This window comes from Stenella coeruleoalba (assembly GCF_951394435.1).
Source record: "Stenella coeruleoalba genome assembly, chromosome: 9".
NCBI lineage: Eukaryota > Metazoa > Chordata > Mammalia > Artiodactyla > Delphinidae > Stenella > Stenella coeruleoalba.
This window is the reverse complement of record NC_137155.1, coordinates 60,506,251-60,525,265: the sequence shown is the minus strand read 5'-3', so window position 1 is coordinate 60,525,265 and position 19,015 is coordinate 60,506,251. Positions and strand designations below refer to the sequence as shown.

The window sequence follows — 19,015 nt, the reverse complement described above, 5'->3', positions numbered from 1 at the left end:
TCAAACACCCAGTTAAAATGAAAATCCCTACATGTCACACCTGTCCCAGAAGGATTACCCATACTGTTTTCATGGATCTTTGCAAGAAGGATGTGTAAGGGCATAAAGAAACACTTACAAGAATCCAGAGTCCAGCCAGTGCTGAATACTTTCTTGTTTGGAATCTTCTACTAATGAGAAACAGACCAGTTAGTCAAAGCATAACCAGCTAAAGTGATCCCACCCTGTTATTCAGCCACCACCTAATAGGTCTGGTTCCTAGTATTTAGTCACATGTTTCTATAAGCATATTCATTTTTTCCCCAAGGCAAAACTTCCGGTTTTCCATAATCAGCTTTTCCTGAAAATGAAGTGTAAACTTGCCAAAGGACTAACTTAAAAAAAAGAGAGAAAGAAAAAAATGTGAAAAGGAAAAAAAAAAAAAATCACCAAAGAGCAAGAGATGTTAGAATAATTATTAAATTACCTGGTGTGAATACAAAGGGTGAAAAAGCATAGGAGACTTTTGCCTTTCTCTAGTTGGACATAAATCACATGGAGCCTCTCCTTACTGAATCACATTTCCATAAGGCAGCTAGCCAGTGATGTTCATTTGCAAGGAGTTCTCTGCCAGGTTAGGAACCAAATTTGCATTCATTCCAGGGGCAAATTGCACTACAGTCCCAGAATTGCCACAGGCACCCTGTGTTAAAAAGGCATCCAGTCTTTAAAGGTGGATCTTTACCACTAGCTCAACAAATAGTCAACAGGCAAAAAGGAAAGGATATAAAAGCAGTTTTCCTGTAAATATTTGTTTCCATTCTGGTTGGTTACAGGTTCCTCTGGGCTTATTTTCTTTGACTTTATCCTACGAAGCAGTGAGGTACCTGAATTACCCCCTCACAAGGTGTCTGGTGAACCAAAAAGGCCAAGTGGACATGGGAGGTGCTTAGTTTTCAACTGAGATACTGTGAAGGGATAGAATAAATTGGTGGTGGGCAAAGAAGAAACGCCATCAGTTACATCATAAAAAATCAAACAAACAAAAAAATCACAGTGAAGGGAGAAGTGTTTTCTTACTTATTACTCTTTAAACAATTAAAATTATTATCAACACCTTGTGCAAGACCCAGCAAATAAAAGCCTTTCAATAAAATGTTTGATGTCCTACGAAGCTTCATGTCTCTGGCATGGACTCCACATAGCTTTATGATCCTGGGGACTTAGGATGAGGGGATCTTGGAGTGGAAAGGAAGCAGAGTTCATTCGTTAGTTGGTCTGTTTCCATCAAGAAGGTCTGTGTCTTAGGTGTCTGTAGGGGAAGTCAGATGTGCCCATTTCATAGAAGTTTCTGGTATCATGCCAGGAATACTGGTATCTTCAAAGTCAAATCTTTGTTCCAAAATCATTTGCCCCCAGCCCAAAACCCCCATAACCCTCACCACTCACAGTAGGTTGGATTCAAATATCCCTGGGGGCCCGTTCTCACCCAGCATGGGGGAGGTGAGACTGCGGCTCTCCTCCTCAGAGCCAGGGGGCGGCTGCTCATCCAGGGGAGCCCATGTCCTCTTGGTGGACCTCAGGATGTCTCTCCTGCTCTTTTCCTGGTCTCCTTGAGACTTCTCCGCCATCTTTAAGAGAGTAATTCAACAAGCTAATTAAAAACACACACACAAACAGATTAGACACAAAGAGCTCAGCTTTCAGGTTTGGCTCAGTGAGAGGGAGAGGACGACAGGATTCACAATTCAATGAGTGGACCCAGCTTTACAATTTTTGGGAGCCTGGCTCACCTACCCAAGCAAGGTCCCTGTCTCAATGAGATAACTGTTTCTTTCTCAATGGAGAGGCAGCTGGAGACTAAGGACTAACGTGGTCTCACCCTTCACCAGGCCACATCCACACTCTGGAGGATTCAATCTGGTGGTCTGGGATGTGGATGGCAAGCAAAGAAACTGGACTGGAGGACCTACCCAGCCAAGGAGAAAGTTTAAAAGCATTGATTAACATAATATAAGTATCTTTCAAATTCATCCAACAGTTACATCTATGACAATATGTTTAGAGACCCAAAATGTAAAAAATAAGGGCTTTGGCTGAGTCTCATCTCTGCAATTTATTGTGTGGCCTTGAATAAATTATATAACCTCTCTGCATTCCCTTATTTTTAATTGGGGATCAATTGCACTGAATTTTAATAACTGTTAACCTCAGCAGAATACTTATTATGTGCTAGATTCTATGCTGAATTCTATAATCCGTTATTTAATTTAATTGTCAATGAAGGAAGTAATCTCATTGCTTTTTTTAATGAATTTATTTATTTATTTATTTATTTTTGGCTGCATTGGGTCTTTGTTGCTGCGCGCGGGCTTTCTCTAGTTGCCGCGAGCAGGGGCTACTCTTCGTTGCAGTGCGCGGGCTTCTCATTGTGGTGGCTTCTCTTGTTGTGGAGCATGGGCTCTAGGTGTGCAGACTTCAGTAGTTGTGGCACGTGGGCTCAGTAGTTGTGGCTCACGGACCCTAGAGCACAGGCTCAGTAGTTGTGGCGCACGGGGTTAGTTGTGCTGCAGCATGTGGGATCTTCCCGGACCAGGGCTCAAACCCGTGTCCCCTGCATTGGCAGGCGGATTCTTAACCACTGCACCACCAGGGAAGTCCGGAAGTAATCTAATTGTCACAATTTTGTAGTAAATCTAAGAGCAGTGGGGTTAAATTGCTTACCCAAAGTCACACAACAACCAGGATTCAAACCCAGGCTCTGGACTCTAAGCATGTTCCCATGACAATTAAGCTGCACTACCTGCCCTGTATGATGGCTGGGACAATTGGGATGTTAATAAATATGTTATTTACATGGCACAAGAAATACAGGCTGTCCCCATCATCTCATTTGACATTTATTAATATAGTTGTGAGGCTCACAGAGTAGGAGACAGAAGTTTAGAGAAGCTGTGTAAATTGTGTAAACTCCCCAGACTATCAGCACATAGAGAACAAAGGCCTCTTTCTTACTGGTTGTCAGTATTTGATTGAATTCTCAGCATAGAGTAGGTGCTAAATAAATATGTACAAAACTAAAGTAGCAAAGCTAGAGTTCAAAACCACTAAACCGTGACTGAATTCCTTCCATGGCATCTACTTGAAATTGCATTAGTTTATTCTTCAAGTTTAGAGAAATGACCAAATAGTCAAATACCTACTTCAGCAGCATGTCTTGCATCCCTAAACTTATGCATAATCACTGATCACATGACATGTAGACACTCATTTCTAATCAGCATTTTAACAAGTCAAGTTGTTCAGATTTATTATAAACATTTGAATATTTTCATTTAATTACAGATGAGCATTCCAGGTGCAATTGTCAATAAGGGTCTTCCTATATGATTTATATATTAAAATTCTGTCATTCAGTTGAACTATAAATATACAATTACTGTTGCAATAATAAATTACTGCAAAAATTAATTGTAATGACTGTTAATTTTATGTTTAAAACAGCAATTATTAAGAAATCTCAATTAATTAAAATTTAAGGCAAAGGGTGGATAGTTAATATCTATACTAATGGTAGGTCTTTTAGCCAGCTAACTTTAGAAAGTTAACTTTAGGAATATCTTCTGGGAGCAAATAAATGTTTATAAAAATTTCTATGATAACATAAGACAAAAATCATACAGAGATGATTATATTTCTAAAATTTACAGAATTATTTCATATGCTAGAATTCATAACATGGCAAAATAAAGTTTAGAAACTACATTTAATTTTTAGTTGTTTAATTTTTGAGTAAAAAAATAGTCTCTTTGGTAATGCCTTGTATCTTGTATGTGTGAATTATAATAAAAGCATCAACTCTGACAGTACAAAATCTCACAAGGAGGAAACCTCCAAAATGCTCAACAACATTCATGAAATATCAGACTCCATAAAGGATCAGGGCTTGAAGGAAAGAATAATGTATTACAAAAAAATAAGATTCCCCCAGTAATCTTGCTCCTCCACTGACCTCAGCTGAAAGTCAGTTTCTGTTTAGCACGAAGATTTTGCTTTGTAGTGGCAGCAAGGACTGTCAAGCAGTTCAGTCCTCAAATTGCTGCTTCTGTACTATAATGTTGAATTTTCACCTAGCTACCACTTTCTCAAACACAACACTGTAAAAGTCATCCAGATTTTAGATAATGGTGCTGCTTTATTCATATATCCCCAAACTTCCATTCTACCATGGCATGTGTGACCTCAGCCACCAGCCTTGCACAGCCAGTGAGGATACGCTCCCTGCCTGCTCAGCTGTACTTGGCTTTAGAGCAGGAAAAAGCTTGCCAAGGAAAGTGGGAACCCTTGCTAAAAGCAAGGGTCAGGGACAGGTTTGTAAAGAAAAACTCATTTGTTCCCTCTGTTATAGTGGATGCCTTCCCAGTTAGTAAACAAATCTGCTTCTGGAAATGTATTCTCTGATGCTTGAAAACCTTGCTTTGGCATCCACTGGCTTGACCCACAGAGAGTCCTTTGGAAAGGGACACAAATCAGGTGGAAGGCCCAAATAGTCCAGTGGACTGACAGGGCAGAAGTTATGTCATGTGGCCTCTGCTGACTCATCTAGTTAACCCCTCCCCAGGACCGCTTGGAACCTAAGTCTTGCCAGCTCTGACTTGGCCCAAAGTGAATCCTCATTCTGGATTGCGTTGCCTCCTGTGCCTGAGAGGCCCTCCTCTCTCTTCAGTTCCCTTGTATTATGATTACTATGTCATTAATCGTTATGTGTATAAAGAACTGCCATTAACACGGGATATTTCTTATATTATCTAGTTTAACTGAAAAAAACAAGAGGATGTGAAACTATATATGCATCAAGAACTCAATTTTGCAAGAACAAAACAAGACCGAAACCAATGTATTGAAGAGACAAAAAGTAACGTACTGAAATGTTATCAGAGTTTCAAAATTTTTTAAATAGTCAAAATGAGAAAAAATTGGCTTTGTTACATTAATATTACATCACATTTTCTTTCACTTGAGCAAATTCAACCATACATGATACTCAGAGCAGTGGTAATGATCCCACCTTTGTCCTCTGGAATTATTTAACTTTTTGCACCTCTACGCAAACAGGTTGTCTTGCCAAATTGGTAGTTCCTACTGCGGAATAGAGGTTGTGCTTTATTGACCTCTGTATTTCTCATAGATCCCAGCACAGCATTTTACCCAGAGTAAATAATCTTTAACTATTAGTTGCTTGCTTGGTTATTTGGGAAAGGAACGTGCAGTTGGCTTAGCTAGTATTCTTGGTTGGTATGTGGTTAAAAGAGCAAGTGTTTTCAGATCAGATAACTCCAAGTTTTAATCAGCTCTGCTGCTTTTCTGACATCTCCTTGGGGAAAATTTCAAATTCCTCTGATAATCTGTTTCCTCATCTCTGTAACGAGTATGAAATAGTAACTTCATAGGGTTGTTGGGAAAATTTAATGAAAAATGTATATAGAACAATCAATACCCATATTGGTCAATTTTTTTTTTTCTTTTTTCTTCTCTTCTTTATGTTGCCTCTTATTGTTCTGGCAAGAACTGTCAAGTAAAGAAGATGAATCAACAACTAATGCAATAGTTTTTCTCACAGGAGATAAATTTGACACTTATTTTGTAGATAACCCATGTCATCTTGAGATTACTTAGTTTGGGTAATTGAGAAGTAGATATATTTGGGGAGTATGAGAATAAAATAATTCTGTGACCATGAGAATGCAGATTTCCCTGAGACTAGTTACAGGTTCATATCAGAGTTTGGAAATTCCCTTAACTATGGACTTAATTTCAAGGTTATAACTACAGGCTGTAGCTCTAGCCTTGGCTACCACTTCTGAATGAGCCCTGTGGTCAAGAAGAGAACTTCATAATGAAAGAACAGCCCCAAGGCATTCTGGGTCCACAAGGGAACTCACGATCTCTATGTCTCCCTCTGGATTCTTGTTATCACAGCCTTTGTTCAAGCCTTCGTAAGATCTCATATAGTATCCAGGCTTGCCTTTCTCCCCTCCATCTTCCATGTGTAATGCCTTCCCTAGTAGCAGGATTTAAGAGAAGTCTACATAGAGCCATGGGCTCCAGGAAGACCTGTCCCTTTTCCAGCTGTAATGCCATTCACAGACATTTGAAAAGGAAGCCCCCAGAGCTCCTTATATTCTCAAAAAGATAATTACCATGAGCCTCAGTACCACTCACCTCTCTTCACAAACTAAGAGATCAGTACTCAGAGGCTGACACTCAAAGAGAACTGATTTACACTTCTTGCCCTAGGAGACCACAGGATTAATCCCATCATGCCCTAGAGCCATGTTCATATGGCAGTGAATGTTGCCTCATCCGGCCCAATCTCCCACCCTTTCAGGACTCTCCTAATCCTTGTGCCCTCTGGAATTCATGGATTAGAACCCACCAAATCCCCTTTATCTGAAGCTCTTCACTGAATGTCCCTTCAATTCTTTCTCTAATTGAAACCTGGACACAGCTTCCTTTCTCACTGTCTCAAGTTGTGGCTTTTTCTTTTTTGCCCATTGAATTAGGAACATAGTCTTGAAGATGGTGTAAATTTCCTTCATGTTCTTCATTGCTGCTTTCAGATCTTGTTTCCTCTGTCCTTTGAAGAACATGCTATCAGACTATGTAGGACATCAACATCTAGGACATTTGCCCCATTTACTGAAACTTTTAAGATGGTATTTCTGTCATCTTTCTGGAAGATTTCATTATCAATCTAGATGACTTATCAACAACTGAGCACTCAGTTTAATAATCTGTCCACTTTTCATATCTGGAGAAAACCACAATTTGAAAAGAGAATGCACCCAATGTTCACTGCAGCACTATTTACAATAGCCAAGACATGGAAGCAACCTAAATGTTCATTGACAGATGAATGGCTAAAGAAGATGTGGTGTATATACATAAAATGGAATACTACTCAACCATAAAAAAGAATGAAATAATGCCATTTGCAGCAACATGGATGGACCTAGGGATTATCATACTAAGTGAAGTAAGCCAAACAAAGACAAATATCATATGATATCACTTATATGTGGAATCCAAAAAAAAAAAAAGATAGAAGTAAACTTATATGCAACACAGAAATAGACCCACAGACACAGAAAACAAACTTATGGTTACCAAAGGGGAAAGGAGGGGAGGGATAAATTAGGAGTTTGGGATTAAACATATACACTACTATATATAGAATAGATAATCAACAAGGACCTACTGTATAGCATAGGGAACTATACTCACTATTTTATAATAACCTATAAGGGAAAAGAATCTGAAAAAAATACATATAAATATTATATATATATGCATGTATAACAATCACTTTGCAGTACACCTGAAACTAACAATATTGTAAATCAACTATACTCCAATTAAAAAAAATCTGCCCACTCTCAACAATCCTTCACTCTACTTGATTCTCATACTTCAACATTGTAAATGAACATCCTTTTAAATCCCAGTTTCAAGCATCCCCTGTCACCACTATTCTGCTCACATCTTTGCCTGGGCACAATCACCGGGTCATTCCCTTCAGCTTACAACATGGTATAATGTTTCCCATCTTAAAATAATCCTCCATTGACCCTTTCAATTCAACCGATGATGATTCCCAAATTCACGTTTCCAAATCTGGTCCACAGCTTCAGAATAAGGTCCCTGAGACTCAGAATGGGGTATTCCCAGTTACGTGACATCTCCACTTAGATACTTATAGACAGCTTTAATTTAATATGTACCGCACTGAATTCTTCGTTCTTTCCTTGACTTCTACATGACCCTCCCACGTACCTGCATCTATTACAGTGTCTGTCTCAATAAATAGCACCGCTATTCAAGTAGTTGCTCAGGCCAAGAACTTGTGAGTCTTCCTTGATTCCTCTGTTCCTTTCACATCGCACATCAAGCCATTAAATTGAGAGAGAGAGGCAGACAGACAGACAGACAGACAAAGGAGCCCTTGCAGTATATCTCAGACCAACCACCTTCACTGGTATCAACCTGATGTGAATCAGAACTTGTAGTTTCACGTGGATCATAGCAAAGATTCCCATCTACACCTCCCATTCTCTTTATAACCCACTCAAATCAGCATAATAATGGTCAACTATCAGTTCTTATCATTTTAGAATTTTCAGCAGCATTTGATATAGCTGACCCCTTCCTCTTAATGGAAACAGTCTTTTCATTTGTTTCTTAATACCACAATTTCCCAGGTTTCCTCCTATCTCACTCAAAGCTTTTTTTTGTTTCAAGCTCTTTTGCTGGTTTTCTCCTTTCCAACCTCTAAATTATGGATGGTCTATACCACAGTCCTCAGCCGTCTCTCATCCTCTCTATCTACTTGCTCTCCCTACATGAGTGCGGCTTTAACTGCTACTCTCTAATTCCATAGTTCAGTGTAAATCACTATTAAAGTATTTTTACATTGTTTTATAAGTCTGCTTAATGTCTGTTTAACAACTCTGCTTAACCATCTCTTTTTCAGGACAGAGATCTTAGCTCTCATATCATAATTATGTGGAAAAGATAATGTATGTTTGTTGACTGACTGAATGAATGCCAACAAGGGATTGAGAATATCAAAGAAAATCTGGTTATGAAATGATTAAGAATGGTTTGGTATTTAGCAGTTAAACAACTTATCAGAAGGTGCAACTTGCCAGGAATGGGTATACAGAATCAGGGAATAGTGCACTGTGGATCTGAATTTTAAAAGTGATAAGTTTTTATATATATATTCATATATACACACACACATGCATATATATATATATATATATATAACATCACCATTTTGAAGCAGAATTTTCTGTCATCACTTGATGCCCACTTCTGCCATTTTGACCAAAACTATCTAAGTAGATACCTTTTTCTACTCTTCTCTTATGAGCCTTCCAACAGCTAACAAGCAGATGAAAGATATTAATTCATCACCAGGGAAATTAATCAACAAATAGTTAATTGGTATATGACATTGGGCATGTAGTTTCAAGTTGTCTTGGGATGTAATTTCTTCTTGCATGATATGAGAGAATTGGATGAGATGAGATAATTCCATCAGTCGATTATTCAATTTCTAGCCTCCACACAAACTGTTTAATATTTGACCAATGGAGCTCATATTTAAAAAATATTTTAAAGCTATATTCATCAAAACTATAAAAGTGAGAAGAATAAAACATTGTTCCTATTACTCACAAGTTTGGAAGACCACTCAAAAACTCAAGCAACAAACCCAAGCCAGGAATGCCCTTCTGCTCTTCCTACCTATCCAAGTATCAAAGTCCCACAAATACTTGTAAATGTTCCCAAATGATTCAGTGAAGTAGAGGGAATAGAGTGTTCTGTCATCACTCTGCTGGGAGGAACAAGCAGTCTGTGATGACTTGTTCTGTGGGTGGTTTCCTCCCACCAGGAAATATGTGAAGGGTGCTCACTCCTGCCATTTAGGAGCAAGCTGGATCTAAAGACAAGGCAGTTGTGCCCAAGTTGGAACCCAAAGTCAGTTCTCTTGGACTTGGAGTTTTCCTCTTTTGCTGGGGAAAATACGCAAAAGATTATTATTTCAAGAACCTTATATACAGCTTCCTGGAAACTTGAAATGACTCTGAGGCTGGTAAAGTTGGATCGAATGATCCATCTACTGCTAGCTCTGTTCCAATCCCTTTCCAGCTTTAAAGAGATTTTTATTTCTCAATGATCCCCTCCTTTGTCATCATTTCTACTCTTGTCTTCTAAACATTTGCTTTGCTTCATGCTAGGGGGGGAGGATGAAAGGATGTGGGGGCATCTATGCACTACTTCTGGTCTCCCATTTCAACATAATTGCAGCCTAGGTTCCTTCATGTACATCATATTCTGGATACACAGAACTACTTTTTCCCAAATGTGCCCTCCTCTCTGATCCCACTGGGTACAGATCCTTCTATAGTGCTGCCCCTTCTCCTTACTGGATACCATCTCATTGAGTTCAAACAGAACTTATTCTGTAGAACTTTTTCTCCTTATCACTCTCCACTCCCGCCCCAGCCTCCTTCTGGAACTCACAGCAAACTGTGTGACCCCTTATTGTAGCACTCTTCACACTCAAGTTAAGTAGTTTTTTTACACTTCTGCCTTTCTCACTCATCTAAATGGACTTGTTGGGGACAAGGACCATGACTTCCTCATTTTTGTATCCATGATACTTAGTCTAGGACATGGATAATGATAGGTGATTAGCAATAACTGCTTAATGAATGTATAATTACTTCTGACCCTGGACTCTGTCTTTGCTCAAAATTGTGGGAATTGTGAGTTACTCATCTTTGTAGTCTTCATCATTTTAGGCAAGGTACTGTATACCTGTAGTTGCTCATAAAAGCACATGGTATAAATGAACTATAAGTTAAATAAATTCAATAATGATATCTACTAATTCAATTCAGTTCAGTATTTTACTGTCTACTGTGTACAAAGAAACTTTGAGGAGCTTACAGTATAACAAATAGCATTTATTAACTACATATTGTGAAGCAGAATATGCATTTTAAAAGAAGTACAACTGTTCTCAAAAATTAAAAGAGGAAAACGTTCTTTTAGGGGCATAAGAAAAGGCTTCTTGGAAGTGAAAGTATTCATTCTGGCTCCTGAAGATGGGATAATGGGTAGGCAAGCATTCGAGACAAGGGGTTCAAAATACATGTAAGCAATGATAGCATAAATTTTACCAAAGGGCTATTAACCGGTGACTTTGCAACAATTAAACAGATGTTCTTCAGTGTTAACTTACTGAAATCTTGTGGCATCTTATATGATGGTGTGATGATTAATTTTATGTGTTCACTTCGCTGGGCCACAGGGTGCCCAAACAGCTGGCTAATTATTATTTCTGGGTGTGTCTGTGAGGGTGTTTCCGGAAGAGATTAGCATTTGACTCAGTAGATTGAGTAATGCAGACTGTTCTCCCCACTGTGGATGAGTATCATTCAATCTGCTGAGGGCCTGAACAGAAGAAAAAGGTGAAGGGAAAGTTCTTTTTCTCTGCCTGATTGATTGAGTTGGGACATGAGTCTCCTCCTGCTTGGAAGTCGGATTTATACTATTGACGCTCCTGGTTCTCGAGTTTTGGACTCAGATGGGAACCTCACCACCAGCTTTCCTGGGTTTCCAGCTGGCAGATGACATATCATGGAACTTCTCAAGTTCCGTTATTGTGTGAGGCAATTCCTTATAATAAATCTCTCGACAAATAGATAGACAGACACATAGATAGGTAGGTAGAGATATTTTTTCTCTGCATATATCTATGTCTGTATCTATCTACATATCTCTGTATCTATGTTCTGTTTCATTTCTCTGGAGAAAGCTGACCAATGCAGATGTTTATTTCTCTCTCTTTTTAAAAACATCTTTTATTTATGAAAAAAGATTTTTTAATAGATCTTTATTGGAGTATAATTGCTTCACAATACTGTGTTAGTTTCTGTTGTACAACAAAGTGAATCAGCCATATAGTTGGGCTCTATCACACTTTCCTTCCATCTACCTTTCCTAATAACCTTTGCAAATGACTGGTCCAGCAATTTGCTTTAAGATCTTTAGGTGCATACAACTCAAGTTTAAAAGTATACTGTTACACAATAAAAACTGCATCATATTTCAGTTCAATAGGAAACTAACACGATGGTAAAGATCTTAATTATATAAATGAGAAAGTATTCACAAAGAAATAGCTGATAGTGAAGAGAAGAGATCAAGATTTAAGCCAACTCTTGTCCCTAAACACGCTTTCCTCCTAGACTTCTTACAGAGGCAAATTCTAGCAGTATTCTTTACTCCTTTGGTATCAGAGATGCCATCATTGTTCCCTTCCCACTGTGATCATAACCATAAAATCTCAGGGAATGTAGCAAAGGGAACAGATCTTATTCATTATAAATGATCTTAAGAAACTGTCATGATATTACAGCTTCGTACCCACTGACTGTGTTGGGAAGACAAACTCTTCCCGGATAAAATCTGCATATGCAGAAATAAGTTATGTATGCATTGTGAAAAAGATTCCTGCATTAAGGCAGGAAGACTTTGTACTATTTCTTACAACCAACAGTATGTGAATTTACAATTATTTCTAAATTAAATGTTAATTAAAAAACAAAAAATAAAACAAAAGAAAAAGAGTCCTAAACAATTCATCAAAATAAATTTCAATAGTGTTAATGATTTAATGTGAAAAAATGAAATACAAATAGTCCTAGAATAAAATATTGTATTTTTTCTAATCTTGAGGTTGTAAAAGCCTGCAGAGAAATGACACCAAAGGCAATGAAGGGAAATCATGATGGATTTCACCAGATAAAATTTTTAAATTTACTGTGGCAAAAATAGTAAACATGTCAAAATGTTTTAAAAAATGTAAAAATATTTGCAGTATATGTGACATTAAAAGTTTTCATATCCTTAATGTATGACATGCAATTACAAATCAAAAAGAAAAAGATACATGGAAGTAGAAGCAGTGTAATGATCAGGCAATCCAAAAATAGAAAATCTATGAATGACTAAAAAATGTAAATGTAATGTCATTATTATTTAAGAAAAGGAAAACTAAAAAGAGAATGAGTTACCATATTAGATTTTCAGATAGAAATTCATTAGCGTGAGAATAGCTGACTCATTATGATTATTTTTGACCATTGCTTCCTCCTTTTAAGGTTTGAGTCCCACTATTAAATCATTTCCTAACATAATAAGACTGATAAGTAGGTGATCTTTTGACGGAACTTTATAATGAAAGGTTGTTTTTTATTTCAATTAATTAATTTATTTACTTATGGCTGTGTTGGGTCTTTGTTTCTGTGCGTGGGCTTTCTCTAGTTGTGGCAAGCGGGGGCCACTCTTCATCATGGTGCGCGGGCCTCTCACTATCGCGGCCTCTGTTGTTGCGGAGCACAGGCTCCAGATGCGCAGGCTCAGCAGCTGTGGCTCACGGGCCCAGTTGCTCCACAGCATGCGGGATCTTCCCAGACCAGGGCTCGAACCCGTGTGCCCTGCATTGGCAGGCAGATTCTCACTGCGTCACCAGGGAAGCCCCGTGAAAGGTTTATAGTGAGAAAAATGCATACTCTTTTTTTTTTTCCTTACAATTCTTCAATTTTCATCCCTGAATCAAATTGCCTGGCTTGTCAACTAAAAAATACAGGGTGTTCTGTTACATTTAAATTTCAGGTAAAAAATAAATAGTTTAGCATAAGTATGGGTCGTACATTATTTGGGACCTATTCATACCAAAAAATCTTGCTGTCTATTTAAAATTCAAATGTTAACTGGGTGTCTTGTATTTATCTGGCAAGCCTATCCTTGAATCAGCTTTCTCTACTCTTGCAAAAGAAGTTTTCACTTCTACAGCAGTTTCCACCTGTACCGGAAAGCCCACATGGCCTGAGCACATCAAGCTCAGTTTTCATATTTAGTGAATTAACTGATTAGTTAAAAGCCAAAGAGTGTAACTCTTTTGCTTCATCTTAATGAATTAGACTTCCTTCAGAGAGTAAGGGAAAAGTGACACAAATGATCCAAGATACAAACAATAGATACAAAAGGATGGAAATATAATTTCTGCATCTCAGAAACATTGCTTGAAATAGTATTCACAACATAGAAGAAATAAGCTAACCATTTTGAGCCTAGAGCATTCCCATCCCCTGTGTTTTAGACCTTTCTGTGTTAATGGCAGCCACCCAGGCAGTCACAGGGATGCTGAAATCATCCGGGCCAGAACCCATGACGATTAGATTTCTTACCTTATTGCTAATAGTCTCTCTTCCTAGGAATCACTCCGTCACACAGCTGCAGGTAAAAAAAAAAGTTTCAGAACATGCCACAGCTGCCCTTTCATTCCAACTGAGAGAAAATGAGAACAGAGAACTAATATCCCCTCCCCCACAACAAACAAACAAACAAATGATAAAAGTTACTCTACCAGAAGAAAGGAATCTCAGCAGAGAAGTGGCCCTTGTAGTTAGTTTGCTGTAGTTGTTCTCAAAAAGTGTTTGTAGTGGTCTTGGATGCTTTCCTGTCTCCTTGAGCATCAAAGCTGCTAACATTAAACAGCCTTTGTGACAGAACTGTGATCTAGGTTTTTATTTGTGCCTATTTAAAAGTTAGTCATAGAAAGCCAGGACAGTCTGCTTGCAAAGATCCGTGGTCAAGTTGGGGATAAAGATATGTAGTGATTCCCTTTACCCTCCCTTTTAAGGAAAGAAAGCAGCAAGAAAGTACTAGTTAGGAATAGCAGAAGTCATTAGTAAGAAGTCCTGGACTCAGAGGAATGCGTAGAGAATGGATACAATGGTTCCAGTTGTGTTTTTATTTCTATGAATCCTCTTGCTGTCCCTTTAATGCCCTCTGACCTGTTGGCAGTAGCATCAGGTCTGAATGCAAGACTGGGAAGCACTTCACTGAGGAAGTAAAGCAAACCTGTCTTCATCTGGTTACCATGGTTATGGTACTGTGTGTTACCAACCTGATGATTTGCATTGCAAACCATCACTGGAAATGAGGACATCACTGGAACTTGATATTCCAGGTGGAGAGGTTCAATTCACAGGAACTTCTACTGGAAAGTTCAGAGCAAACAGAACATAAATATACACACATACTCCCAAACCCATGAAGAAGAGGACCAAACTGTAAGGGCTAACAGTCAGTCTTATCCTCCATGGAATTTCAGTATCTATGAAGTATTTTAGTTGAAAGATCAGACAATTTCATTTTAGAAAGGTAAATAAGCACATTATTGGCCTCATTAAAAAAAATTAAATTTCACAGTCACATTCAGCGTGCATTCTTGTGAAAGACATAATGCTAAAGCACTCCCTAAAAATTATTCTATCCTGAGTCACGCATGCCAACAAATAGGCTTCATTTTGAAAAGCTTCATTAGCAGAGTTTGAAATGATGGAAAAGACCGTGTGCATTTCAACTTATATTTAACTTCAAACAAACAGGAACCCCAATATATAAAAGGAGAGTGCTGAGGTTGTCTTCAAGAGGAATGAGTGGAAAGGGCCTCATCAAATCTTCCCTCTCCCTCTATGACAGCTAGTGAGGTTCCTCTGTAGAGCTCCTAATATTAGTGGGTAGAATGCTAATGGCCCTATAAACTGGCCAGAAACCTATCCTGCGAGAAACTCTTGTCTTTTAGGCTTCTCTCACCTCTTCACCACCAGGTTCTAAGACCCTTACTCTCGGAAGCCCAGGAGTCTCTCGAGGCCTGAGATAACACCACAGCCACCTTTTCCTCCTGTGGCATCCACAACCCACTCAGCCCTAGGAAGAGCAGAACTTTTGTCTTGGACAAAGACTAACTGGCAAAGCATACTTTAACTGAAGTATCACGTGCAGAACTACACTTGGAAAATGGAGTCCATAGTTTAACAGTTTGCATTTTAATAAGAGTTTTTTTTAATGCAAATAGACATTCAATTGCACCCACAAAGAAATCCTCAACTAGCCATATTTTAGTTGCCTATTATTTATATATGTATTATTTATGTAGATCACTTATTGGGAAGTTGCAGTACACGATGGATTGAAATCTGCATTAGAAATTAGGAGAATAGGACCCTATCTTAACCCAGTTCCTACTAGAATGGTCTTGGGAAAATCAATTCCTCTTCAGAGACATAGCTAATTTGGAAAAATAATGTGTACATTACTGAATTTTTAAAAAAGCTCTCTGCATGAAAATTAAAGATATCATATTGTATCAAAGTCTGTGAAACAAGGGAAACTGATAGCCAATACATTGTTATTCTATGAACAGTCTTCCAAATAAAACACCTTCCTTCTAATTCTGTTCCCTAGCATGCAGAATAATTTCTTCCTTAGTAATAAAGAAATACTTAAAGTTGAATGAGTTCACTCCCTATGGGAGAGGTAATAAAGTAAATCAAAGTGACAATAGAGTTGCTAAATTTTGGGGGGTAAAAGGAGAGGGTTCTATGGAATCTCATAGTTAGAGTGCTCAGCCCAGGTTTGAGGGTTTGGAAAAAGCATCCTGGAAAACATGGAGTCTAAGCTTGATCCTAAGGGAGATCAGAAGTTAGTCAAGGAGGTGAAGAAGAAGGGAAATAAGCTAAAGGGGGTGCTCCAATTAGTAGGGAGATGAGGGTAGGGCAATAATGCGACTGGAAAATCCATATATTTTCCATATTTTCAATAAGTGTATCATTCTCATAACCTTGATCTCTTTGGAAATTCTGTAATACAATGGCAGGGATAAGGAAAGTGAGACCCAGAAAAGCTAGTGATTTGAGAATATCACAAAATGAATTTTTGGTATATTACGCCCTGGAATTAAGGTCTCAGGAATCCCTTTCCTAATGCTTCTACCATTAATGGGTCGTCCTGGGAAAACAGGCTAAAAGAAGAGGCACAAGTTTAATGTCTTTCCAATTAACTGAGTTTACTTGTGGTTCCATTTGTCTGGGGTAGCCTTCTTAGGAATGCCAGTAAGTAAACATAAGCTCCTATCCTCTGCATGGGGTGGGGAGAAGGAGGGCGATCCAGGCAGAGGGAACAGCATGTGCAAAGGTCTGGGGGCCAGAGAGAGAATGGTGCACTTGAAGAATTGCAAGAGTCTAAGTATGGTTACTGCATAATATATGAAGAGTCAATGTCAAGTGATATAGCTGGTGAGAAAAGGAGTAAGCAGATCATAAAGGCTTCGCATTCCATTAAGAGATTTGAACTTTATTCTGAGGGTAGTGAGAAGTGACATTATCAGATTTATATGCTAAAAAAGATCCTCTTGCTTTAATATGGAGAATTCAATGAGTGGAAGGAACATGACTAAAGACAGGAGGCTGGGGACCAGGTGAGATGCAATACTGACTGCAGCCACAGCCCCATGGTTAAAGACATGAGTTACTTTAGAACCATGTGTGAGAAAAAATCAGCAGGTCTTATTAACTGATCCACTCTGTGGGGAAAGACAGTGGTCAAAGATTTTTCTCAAGTATAGGTTTATAAAGGGATCTAGTGTGTTTTGTTTACAAATATAGAGTTTGGGGCTCCCATGGAAACACCAAGGGGAAGTATCAGTATGCAGTTTGGATACATGAGTGTGTTCAGTAATGAAGTCTGGGTTTACATGCATGTCCAGTAACAAAATAGCTTCTAATTGAAGCCAAGGTGACAGGTGAGTTCACTACAGGAAGGACTGTGGAGTGAAAGTAGGTCCTAGACCAAGATGGAGAACAAGATGAAGGGAAGAATTAAGAGTGCCAAAATCAGAAGCGGGCTTGTAAGCCCTGGAGAACTGAAACCTTTGATCTACATGAGAAGCCAAGTTACAATCATCAGGCAGCTTGATGAATCTACAATAGAGTCAATTGTATTGTTGAAATGTCTAATGGGTTCAAACTATCAGAAGGAGACACAACAGACAGTTGAAACTTTTGATTCAAAGTTTCTCAAACCTAAATGTGCATGGAAGTCCCTAGTGCTAGAGATTTTAGTCAGTAGGTCTGGGGTGGGATGAGAAAATATGCATTGTTATTGATAAGTTCTCCAAAGCAACTCTGAGGTAGCGTGTCCCAAGGGAAGAATTTCAGAATCATTGTTTCTGGTTAGTGCATCCTTTCTCCTGATTGGCCAGTTTTGCTTCTTGACATTGTTCTTCTACACACAAATACTCACCTTCTACTCTTAAGCATTTAAAAGATATATTGATTGTTGAGTTATACATGGAGCTTGTGGTTTCTAGTACATTTCCAGCTCATTGGGAATGTTCCCACTTTTACTCTTCTCACTTTTACCCTGTGAAAACTTCACTTACAGAGAACATGTGAATGATGATGGTGGCGGTGGTTTTTAATGATCAGAGGCAGAGCCTGGGGGAGGGAGACAGACCTTCAGCCTCCCTAGAATCTCATCAGACCCACATTCTTTAGTAAGATCAATTGAAGTGTTTTCCAAATAGCTCTTAATGTCTAGTAGATGGACATTAAGATGGTGTTTCACGTAAGACCTTTAATGATGCTTATTACTGTTTTTTACCCCTTTGAGTTAGATGTGTCATATCATGCATGCTATTGGGTATTCATTCTTATCACAATAAGTCCTGCTAGGTCAATTTAATCTTTCTACAGTAAAGATGCAAATCAAATGCTGCCTCCACCGGGAATGGAACTCCCCTATTTTACTCTCATTTTCCTTATGCTTGTCATGGAGCACTTACCACATTGTGCCTGCTATTAGACCACTGATTCTTAAATGGAATTTATTTTGCCCCCAAGGGGACCTTTGCCAATGTCTGAAGACATTTTTGGTTGTCACAGTGGGATGGATGATGTTACTAGTGTCTTATGGGTAGAGGCCAAGGATAGTGTTAAGCATGCTATAATACACAGAGCACTCCCCCCATCACAAAGAACTTTTCAGTCCCAAATATCAAGAGCATTGAGATTGAAAAAAACCTCTGTATTAGACAAAGGAAAGACATAAATTGCTTAGGACTTAGAGCCACAGGTGCTTAGTTCCAGCTCTGGCTCCAATGTTTGCTACCTGTGAGACAATGGGCAGGTCTCAATTTCTGAATCTGAGTATTCTCATCAGTAAAATGTAGATACTTACTTTACAGATGCTCCTTTCACAGAAATATTGTAGGGTTCATGGCAATAATGCCTAAAAGTGGCCTGTAAACTTAATACAATCATCATTGGATGCTTTGAGATTGTATGTATAATGATGACTATAATGATAATAATTATGCAGGGAGTTTGGATATATAGGTCTAGAGCTCAGTAATGACATCTAGGCCGGATTTCAAATTAAACTAGAATCTTACTCATTTTAATTTCATCTCAGTGAGTATTTATTGAGCAGGCTCTCTGGGCTGGCATTCTTCTAGGTACTATAGATATAAAAATGAGACATTCTCCTTGAATTAAGGGCTCTTTTTTAGGATGGAGATAGAGATATAAACAAAAATTAAAATATCATG

The 19,015-nt window shown here is 38.4% G+C and overlaps 1 protein-coding gene across 3 annotated transcripts in view; it reads right to left on the bottom strand.

The window, feature by feature from the left end:
* The window catches only part of ITPRID1 (ITPR interacting domain containing 1), a 119,629-nt gene that overhangs the window by 25,684 nt on the left and 74,930 nt on the right, over positions 1–19,015 (bottom strand). For all 3 annotated transcript variants that reach the window (XM_079932619.1, XM_079932621.1, XM_079932620.1), the window contains exons 2-4: positions 13,809–13,854; positions 1,469–1,610; positions 119–170 (exon numbers count right to left, since the gene is read on the bottom strand). In XM_079932619.1, the coding sequence (XP_079788745.1) occupies positions 119–170; positions 1,469–1,610 (194 nt within the window). In that variant the 5' untranslated portion in view covers positions 13,809–13,854. The remainder of the gene's footprint in view (positions 1–118; positions 171–1,468; positions 1,611–13,808; positions 13,855–19,015) is intronic.